At 34.2% G+C, this 11,094-nt stretch overlaps 1 protein-coding gene across 1 annotated transcript in view; it reads left to right on the forward strand.

The window, feature by feature from the left end:
• Window positions 1-9,729, forward strand: part of LOC126892998 (uncharacterized) — a 52,358-nt gene extending 42,629 nt beyond the window's left edge. Inside the window, exons 6-7 of the mRNA XM_050662933.1 lie at window positions 661-842; window positions 9,150-9,729. Coding sequence (XP_050518890.1) covers window positions 661-842; window positions 9,150-9,597 — 630 coding nt within the window. The 3' untranslated portion in view covers window positions 9,598-9,729. The remainder of the gene's footprint in view (window positions 1-660; window positions 843-9,149) is intronic.
• The last annotated feature ends 1,365 nt before the right edge of the window (window positions 9,730-11,094 follow it).

Here is an 11,094-nt window from a genome sequence, read left to right on the forward strand (position 1 = left end):
GATCTATCTCTCAAAATATCAAGATGAGTCTGGTGACTGCCCTTGTATTCTCAATATTTCTATACAGGCGCACGCGAGCGCCAAAAAATGTATGCCTTTGAGATGTGGTGCTGGAGAAGAATGCTGCGCATACCTTGGGCAGCTCATAGGACAAACGTTTCCATTCTAAACCAACTCGAGATTAAAAAAAGGCTGTCCACAATATGTCTGCAACGAATTCTGCAATTCTTCGGTCATGTGGTTCGCAGAGGTGACGATAGTTTGGAGAGATTAGTTGTTTCTGGAGATGTTCAAGGGAGGAGATCAAGAGGACGATCACCAACTAGATGGTCCGGCCAAATAAAGAATTCAGCTGGACTGTGAAGCTCTTAGAGCAGCTGAAGATAAAAACCAATGGAAAAAAATTGTTAGGAATATTGGAAGAAATCATTATCCTCAGTAATGGGGAAACGACAATAGAGAGAGAGAGACCCTACCTAATAGACTGGTTGTTAAGTAGCTTCTAAAAACATAAAAATATACAGGATGATTCATTTAAAAAAATGATTGGCTATGCTGGGCTTGCGTGAATCACCCTGTGCATTTAAAGTTATGTTTAAAAAGTGCACATTTGAATTTAAAAATTGTCCTTTATTAGATAAAAATGATATCCGTTTTCAGTTTATCGCTTTAACACCCAAGGATAGGTTGCAATGGACAACGCATATTAACACATGTCATGACAAGGCCATCACACAATATAAAATTGAAGAAGATACCATTTCACTTCCAGAAACGATTTATAATATTTCTCCCGATGAGGATGAGGATGATTCTGACGGTATATATGAACAACTTACGATGTAAGTACTTTCTGATTTTTTTTAAAGCATACTAATTGTATCGTGGAACGTGGAACTCACACAACCGAATTCGTGAAAAGAATAGATAAATCGGATGGTGACAAAATATCTCCTAACTTTTCCCATGAGTTGCGATTCATTTTCAAACAATTTAAGTCAAAACATAAAGTGAAACGAACGTCGATGTGTATATCTATAAATTTTGTATACTTTTTTACTATATACTATACACATCGGCGTACGTTTCAATTTATGTTTTGATTTAATTTGTTTGACAATGAATCGTGACGCATGGGCAAAGATAAAATGGAACAACTATAACATCGACATTTCGTAACTATAACTATTCGTAACGGTATGGTTCGTAACGTAAAAATTAAATGATTCTGTTTATTTTTATTGAGGTGAAAATAAACTTTTATTACAGTTGCAATTGAAATTACGTTTATCAATTTAACGAACCAGAATCATTAAACATTTTTAACACATTTCATATTTCGTGGAGAAATATATTTTTAAAATTGTGTCTTAAAATAAATATAAATCTACCTGTAACAGTAGTGTTACTCAGTGGCGTAACAAACTCCGTCGGGGCCCTCCCGCATAATGGGAAATGGGGCCCCCTTTAAAAAATTACTATGTGTGGCTTGTGTAACAAAAACTTGTGTGTTATAGCCCACTAAATGAACGTGAAATAGGGCGATACCGTGGAATTTTTTAGTGTAAAGTCAATACTTTTTGAGTTATTTGTGAGTGTAAATGTTTATTGTTCAACAAAAACACTACGTTTTCAGGCGGGTTTTCGCAAATAACTCATTTGATCGAAAACAATAGAATGATGCACTTTTCGGGGAAAACTCATTAAAACTTTTTTAAAATGTTTAAAATATGGTTTATTTTTATTTTTTATGAAAGTTTCTAGCATAAAGACTAAGCGCTTTACGCTTAAAATCAAAACCCCTATTTTCGGTAAAAAAACCTTGAAAATCTCCCCTATTTAGCACCCCAAATGAAACTAATCATTAGCACTTGTCAATTTCTTCAAAGACTTCAATTTAGGAAATAAAAAATAAGTTAATTAGTGAATTGGGGAAATGTAGTGCTACCTCCCTTAAAAAACCTTTTACCAATAATTGTTATGTCTTTGTGCTTTTAAACCCTATGTGTTATGTGTTAATTTATTTATTTATTTTAAAAAACTATTCTCAAGTAAGTGCCTACACCCTTCCATTAATATTTCGTTTCTTTCTTTTTCTTTGTACATATCCCATTATACAATAGCTCAAACAAAATAATCTTTAATTTTCTCAATTTCTTACCTTTTTCAATTTTTCAATTTAAGGTTTCTTAACCAACTTTTTGATAATAATAATTTTTTCATTTAACTAACTTGCTTTCTTTTAATTTCTATACACTTCATAGTTTCACAGTGTATGGCACTTACTACTTCATAATATTATAATGTTATTATTATACTTATGACATCCCTCAGTTAATTTACTGAGAACAACACATCTTAAATTAGATTAATGTATTACAACAATTTCCTATTTGTCGTTTCCTATGCTTTGACCTCTGCCCGCATCGTATAACATCTACGAGCTAAGACCATCACATTTGTACAAGAGTCTAGAATAACATTTCATACTTTGCTACAATTAATACGCAACCCCTGGAGCATTGTCTTTCTCCATTCGAACAAAACATCACCCGTTTCACATACGCATCTTCCTTCAGGATCCATTCCAAATTCGTAATCTTACTGTGTTTTAACCTACGTAACATGTCTGTTTACCCTATCACTATCCCAACAAACCAATTAGCATAATTTGGACGTACTAATATGACAACAACTAAGTTGCAACGCAATCCTTGTAACGGCATCATTTAACTACTTGTAACGCCGACCTGAAGATGATCTGTATATTGTAGAGATCGAAACCGGTCGTCAAAGTATAATTAAATGATTGTGAGTAGGTCTGTGTTTCATTACTATATTTAAAAAATTCATATTTTGTTCAATTTTAGTCCAAGTCCATCATTTTTGATGAGCTGTAGCCTTCCCGCAATTGCTTTTCATTTGAGGAATCTTATAAACTCTAAAAAAGTCAACAAAGTAAGTTATCAATCGAAGTAGCACAGAAAACGACAATAAATATCGTCTCCATACCACCAGATTGACAACAGGTGGAATACTTTCTTTGGTTACACCTCCTGAGATTTTTAAAATTTATAAATCATACAGGATGCCGAGGAAATTAGGATGAGAGAATTTTAAATAATTCACAACTCATCTGCTCAGCGTGGTAAAAGCTCCAACAACAAGGATTTCTTAATACTCAAACAAAAGAGTAAATGAATTAAAAATGTATAAACATTCTCAGTTTCTTTGCAACACGAAAATGCAGCAGCTGCATAATACTATGGTCAAATCTGAGAGTGCAGGAAGAGTCTATACCGCTTTCGGGGGCTGTTTCCCCCTTATCAGTAGTCCCATATCCTCTTCTCTCAGATTCTTCCACGTACCACACTTTGGGCCTTTCCTGCTGCATTTTCGTGTACTTTTGTTTGAGTATTAAGGAATCTTTCTTGTTGGGGCTTTTACCACGCTGAGCAGATGAGTTGTGAATTATTTAAAATTATCTCATCTTAATTTCCTCGGCATCCTGTATGATTTATAAATTTTGAAAATCTCAGGAGGTGTAACCAAAGAAAGTATCCCACCTGTTGTCAATCTGGTGGTATGGAGACGATATTTATTGTCGTTTTCTGTGATACTTCGATTGATAACTTACTTTGTTTTTCGGTAGATGGCCCTAGTTCATCCGTGACATTTCTTTCTTTGCAATTCGGAAAGGCCCAAAGTGTGGTACGTGGAAGAATCTGAGAGAGGAGGATATGGGACTACTGATGAGGGGGAAACAACCCCGAAACCGGTATAGACTCTTCCTGCACTCTCAGATTTGACCATAGTATTATGCAGCTGCTGCATTTTCATGTTGCAAAGAAATTGAGAATGTTTATACATTTCTAAAAAAGTAGATTTTCTACAAAAAATTTTATACCATAATTTTTTATTTTCATTTTTTCAATTTTAAAAGCATTAAAAAGAGTAAACTGTAGCCCTTTTCATTCATAAAATATGCCACTCATTTTTCTTCTGTGCTCAGAATTTTTCTACGGTTTCGTTTAGAGATTTGGAAATTTTGTTAAATTAAAAAATTCATATTTTGTCCAATTTGAGTCCAAGAGTTACACTGTAGCCCTTTTCCTACATAAAATATGCCGCTCGTCCTTATGTGCTCAGAATTTTTCTACGGCTTACGGTTCGTCAGAGAAAAAATTCGTTTAGAGATTTGCAAATTTCGTAAAATTAAAAAATTCATATTTTGTCCAATTTGAGTCCAAGAGTTAAACTGTAGCCCTTTTCTTACATGAAATATGCCACTAGTTCTTCTTCTGTGAACGGGGTGAATTAAAAAATTCATATTTTATCCAATTTGAGTCTAAATCCGTCATTTTTTAATAAACTGTATCCCCCCGCAATGGCTCTTTTCTTGAGGAGTGGTATAAACAATAAAAAAGTAGATTTTCTACAAAAAATTTTTTGCTTACCATATTTTTTCATGGACTAGATACTACTTTTAATAATATAGGACAGTATGCAAAATACATTCATTGTGTACATTCTGTAATGCTAATTTGCTAAAAAAAACTGAACGTTGGCGTTACGAATTATACCGTTACGACTAGTTATAGTTACCAACTGTCGATGTTACGAAGGGTCGCTGTTACAAATTGTTCGTTACATTTGTGGGGTTACGAACTGTCGCGTAACGAGGTGTCATGGAACCAAATCGAATAGTTTGCTTCCATTAACGTCTTCCATTTTTATTTATTTTTCCTTAAACTCTTCTTTACCGTCACCTTAAAGATGACGTAACAACATATAAAATGTGTGTCTAAAATAAAATAAAAAAAAAAGTAAAAAATATGAAAAAAATATTTTAAAGAAACGCTTTTCTTTAGTTACGAGTGACTAAAATTAAAAATATTATAAAAAAATCAGCCAAAAAGCAAAAAATAAAAAATTTCAAACTCGAAGGATTATTCGAAAAAAACTGTTATGACAGATTAAGTATACAAAAATCTCACACATTCGTTAAAAAATTGAAAAAATCTAACACATTCGACAAAGAAAAGCGTGGGGCGTGTCTTCATCGAATAAACTGTTTTCTCCCACGCTTTTCTTTAACGAATGTGTTAGATTTTTTCAATTTTTTAACGAATGTGTGAGATTTTTGTATATTTAATCTGTCTGACAGTTTGTTTTTGAATAATCCTTCGAGTTTGAATTTTTTTATTTTTTGCTTTTTAGTTGATTTTTTTATAATATTTTTAATTTTAGTTACTCGTAACTAAAGAAAAGCATTTCTTAAAAATATTTTTTTCATATTTTTTTATCTTTTACTTTTTAGTCTTACAATTTTCAAACATTATCATATGTATATCATCATGTTTATTAAAATGTAGGTATGTATAAAATACACTACTCAACAATTGAAGTGGATAATTTTAAAATTCCTAAAATTAACATATAAAACTATTTTTAAAATAATTGCCTGTACTATACTCTATATGCTATCTTTATTGCCAATATTTTTTGCATGTGGTTTTTTTCTCCCTATTCTTATCGGCCCTTATCTCGTACAAAGAGAGAAATGTTGTTCCAAACATGAATATATCATTCGTATAAAAGTGCTTGTATTGGCTTTACCAGTTGTCAATAAGTCAAGAAATCTATTTATCACAAAAACATTATGCCGCAAAGACGTTTAGAACTAGTGCAGCTCGAGCAATTAGTTCGTTGGATCCAACAAGGCATAACTCAACAAGAGGTTGCTATGATGCCTCCTCTACATATCAGCAGACGCGTCTGCAGATGCATCTGCGGATGCATCTGCCGATGTAAGAAAGTGCCTCCTCTACACATCGGCAGACGCGTCCGCCGAAACCTTATGATCCATTCTTGGAAAACCGACAACAACCGCATGCCTTAAAAATAAACAACAGACCACCAACAGACGACCAAATTACCCCATCTACACATCTGCGGATGCATACGGGGATGTCATCCGCGGACGCGTCTGCTTATATGTAGAGGAGGCATGAGGCTAAATGTGTCGCAAAGTGTGATAAGTCGTGCATAGAATCGGTATAGGAATGGAGGAGGAAGAGAACGATCTACAACTCGTCGGCAAGACCGTTTTGTAGTTCTGACGGCAAGAAGAAACCCAACATTCACGGCTTCCAGAATTAACAGTATCTTCAGGCATGCTACTGGAAGAGCGATTTTCAGTCAAACTGTCAGAAGACGGTTACATGCATCCAATTTAAGGGCTAGACGGCGCGCTACCCATCCCATCCACGACTAACTAGGGAGCAGCGTGCATGCAGATATCGCTGGGCGATGGAACACTATCTGTGGAATTTCGAAAATTGGAGGAATTGCCTCTTTACTGGCGAGTCCAGATTTCGTTTGTATACGAATGTTGACCGAATATTGGTGTGGAGGGAAAGAGGACATCGCAGCGTTACAATGAAAATCTGAGAGTCCCAACCACTCTTTTTTGAGGTGGATCCGTTTGCGTATGGGAAGGCATATGTTTTGACGGTCGCACGGACTTAGTCGTTTTAATTAATGAGATAATGACTGCTACACGATATCGAGACAGAGTCATAGTACCAATAGTTGTTCCATTTTTTGGTGCAATAGGCGAACAATTTGTTCTGATTGATGATAATGCTCGCCCTCACCGTGCGAGAATTGTCAACGAGTGTATAGAAGCTCATGGCATTACAAGAATGGAGCGGCCACCGTATTCACCTGATATGAATTGCATTGAACATGTTTGGGCCGAAATGTCTAGGCAACAAAACAAGCTCCTTCAACCGCCCCAAACCTTATGTAGATCAGTTGGCCAATACATTACGCGCGATTTGGGAACGTATACCGCAGCAGTTCATCAATAATTAATTTAATAAGAGGTCTTCCAAATAGAGTTAGAGCGCCAAGACAACACAGAGGTGGACCCACACACTATTCATTTTTCTTTTCGGGATATTAGAAATTGAGCGGGAATAGAAATTTTAGGTTGTTAATTTTACAATTTTTGTTTATTTTCTATTTTTTTTTCTTAAAGAATTTCTTTCTTTCGGTTCATTTGTATGAAAATACGAAGTAAAAATAAATCTTTATTTATATCACTCCATTTTTCTATTTGACCTTATGAACAAAAAATAAAATACACATTTTCATAATATCCACTTCAATTGTTGAGAAGTGTATAGGGTGAGGCAGATAACTGGCCTATTCGAAATATCTCGAGAACTAAAGGCAACAGAATCATGAAAATTAGATTGAAGCGGTTTTGAAGGATGATCTATTAAATGAAAATATTTTCATCTCTTTGCAACTTCCGGTTATACCGGAAGTTGCTTATAACTTCGTTTTTTTAAATGGGACACCCTGTATATTTTTACATTTTTAAATTCTCTTCGATGTCTTCTTTCTTAAAACATAAGGTTTTGTAATATTATACAGGGTATTTTAAAAGATAATTACGTTTTTTTATTAATTTCGTAGCAACATTCACACCCTGTAGAATTGTAGTAGTTTGACATCTAAAACTCTACTTGCGTTCAAATTATTTTTAATATACTCTACTATTGTTAAGAATCATTAGTATAGCTAATTTTTTAATTTTAGTATACAGGGTTGGTCGAAACTCGGAATGAGTATTTTCTGAGTTTTCTTAAATGGAACACCCTGTATTTTTGTATTGTAGTGAAATGATATTTTATAGCAGCGGTTCTCAATCTTTTTGAGTCATGTACCACCAAATATTTATTTATTATTTTTGGTACCACCTAACTGAAATTCTTATCTAGCTAGGCGATCTAATTAACTTAATAGTGGTGCTGATTTTGGCTGTTTTGCGTTTTGTGTACCACCTCAAATAATGAAATGTACCACCAGTGGTACATGTACCACAGATTGAGAACCGCTGTTTTATAGTACTTTTTTATTTCTTAAGCATTCCCTATACCCAACTGCTTTAATTTGTGAGTTATTGGTGATTCAAGCTAAACATTAATTGCAACAAAAAATACGTAAAATTTTATTAGGTTGGCCGTGAAAATACTCAATCCCAGATAATTTTTCAGAAATAAATACATATTAATCCAGACTGGTCCTTAAAATTACCAATAATGGTTTAGCTATCGAAATACCTACTTAGTTAAGATTGTTGGTGCGATTAACAGTTAAGCACAAATTAAAGCAGTTAGGTATAGGGAATGCTTAAGAAATAAAAAAGTACCATAAAATATCATTTTATTACAATACTAAAATACAGGGTGTTCCATTTAAGAAAACTCAGAAAATACTCATTCCGAGTTTCGACCAACCCTGTATACTAAAATTAAAAATTTAGCTATACTAATGATTCTTAACAATAGTAGAGTATATTAAAAATCATTTGAACGTAAGTAGAGTTTTAGATGTCAAACTACTACAATTCTACAGGGTGTTAATTTTGCTACGAAATTAATAAAAAAAACGTAATTATCTTTTAAAATACCCTGTATAATATTACAAAACCTTATATTTTAAGAAAGAAGACACCGAAGAGAATCCAAAAATGTAAAAATATACAGGGTGTCCCATTTAAAAAAACCAAGTTATAAGCAACTTCCGGTATAACCGGAAGTTGCAAAGAGATGAAAATATTTTCATTTAATAGATCATCCTTCAAAATCCCTTTATTCCAATTTTCATGATTCTGTTGCCTTTAGTTCCCGAGATATTTCTAATAGGCCCTTTATTTGCCTCACCCTGTATATGATGTACCTACAAACACGAAAAGTAACCGGAATCGGCAAAAAATTTGAAACTTTATTATTTATTTATGAAGCATAACGTAAACAATTAACGTAAAAAGGGAAATTATGTATAGTTCGTATAATTAGCTACAATATGTAAAAGTCTCAATTTTCTTCATTGTAAAAAACAGAGAATTTAAGCATTTTCAATTGAAATCGTGGTTTTTTATTTAAATAATAATTAATAAACATAAAAAAAGGTTATTGACTATTCGTGTATTATTCCCGCGAATGCATATGTCTGCAAGTTTTCATTCATTTGCATTGAAGAAAAGGCAGTCAAATTAACGTCTAAAGATTTGCCCCAAACGATTGAACTAAAGAAAAGCGTTTAAAAATAATAACTATTATTCAATATTTTAGGGTAAAGAAGCCAGCTATCCAAAATAAACCATCTCGACCACCTTCAATGGCAGATTCTAATAATAGCCCACTTAATTCACCAACAACTAAGCTTCAACCATTTTTGCGACGAGGATCAAAGATCAAAGGCCCTTTGAAGATACCTCCCCCACAAATACAACCCAGAGTTCTCGAGAAGCAAAGTTCTGTGGAGTCAGACGTTTCGTACCACGAAATTAGCAGTTATCAGGTTGAAACTAAAAGATTTAATAGTGATTCAAATAACAGTTTGGAAGTTGATGATTCTTTTTCGGAAGGCAGTGTTGATTCGACTTACGAAACCTTCTCTAACGTCCAAGAAACGATAAAAAATTTTAAAACACTCGAAAAAAGCGGTATCGGTGATGGACGTAAGAGTAAACCCATTGATGATCGGCCTGCTGTACCAGTTAGGAAGAAAAGCTACTAATTTAGTAGTTTCTGTAACATATGGTGCAATTTTACATTTTATTCAGCTTTTATGTTTATATAAATATGTGTATGTTTAAATATATGTATACAATTAAAATAAATAAACTTTTATAGTTATTTGTAAAAAAAATACTTTTGTATGCCTTAAAAAACTCCTGAAATTAGCCTGTTAGTAATCATGCGCCCTTAAGTAACGCCTCCACATCACATACCAAGTCTTCGTCATTCAGTGATATCCATTGATAAAAGTTGTTGTGTTATATACAGGAGGGTTATTCCACTTCTTCTAAAGTAAAGGAGGGTTAAATTTGGTCTGAGGAGCAAATGCCTGAAGAATGGAGCCTATAGGCTTAATATGCCCGTTACACAAAAAGGGAAACCAACTGGAATGGGAATGCAATAATTACTTCGGAATAACTCTCCTAAATACAGCATACAAGATATTGTCAAACATTTTACACGAGAGATTGAAGCCTTATACCGAAACGTTTCTAGGAGAATATCAGGAAGGATTCAGGAGTGGACGTTCAACCATTAACCAGATCTTTACACTACGACAGATCCTCGAAAAAGCGCAAGAGTTTAACATAGATATGTACCATATTTTTGTCGATTTTAAAGCGGCATATGGCAGTGTCTTAAGACCAGGTCTTTACAACGCTATGAATGAGTTAGGAATTCCAAAAAACTCATATGTTCATATGTATGATAAAAGTGACAATGGCGAAGATGCTATCAGCAGTAAAAATTCAAAACCACTCGTCAACCCTATTTGAAATACATAGGGGGTTAAGGCAGGAAGATGCGCTGGCGTGTTAGATTTATAATGTAGCCTTAGAAAAAGTCGTACCAGACGCAAATTTAGATAGCAGGGTAACAATATTTAATAGATCAGTCCAAATTTCTAGCATATGCAGACGACGTGGACATTATAACAAGAACCAAGGCGAGAACTGCAGAAATCCTAACCGAGCTAGTAGCAGCAGCAGAACGAATGGGGTTACATATAAATCAAAATAAAGCCAAATTCACTAACACAAACACAAGAGCTGGAAATGTTGACGCAGATCTAATCATCAATGACCAAAACTTCGAAGCGGTCAAAGAGTTCATATATCTAGCGACATCGGTTAACCCCAATAATAACACATCAGGAGAAATAAAAACGTTTGTCTCGAGAAACTCGTATGAGGCTATATAAAACATTGATAGTCCCCGTTCTCACATATGGATCAGAGGCATGGACGCTAACTAAAACAGATGAATTCGCTCTATCGATTTTTGAAAGAAAGGTGCTACGCAAGATATTCGGAGCGGTCTGTGAGAACGGAATATGGAGGCGTAGATATAACTTTGAACTGCAGAATATCTACAAGCATACGTTTACTGGAAAAGATATTATCACTATAATTAAGCGAAACTGCCTGCAGTAGGCAGGACATGTAGCCCGGGCCCCTGAATCGAACATGATATAAAAGATTCTAACAGCGCAACC

Source organism: Diabrotica virgifera, chromosome 10 (assembly GCF_917563875.1).
Source record: "Diabrotica virgifera virgifera chromosome 10, PGI_DIABVI_V3a".
In the NCBI taxonomy this organism is placed as follows: Eukaryota; Metazoa; Arthropoda; class Insecta; order Coleoptera; family Chrysomelidae; genus Diabrotica; species Diabrotica virgifera.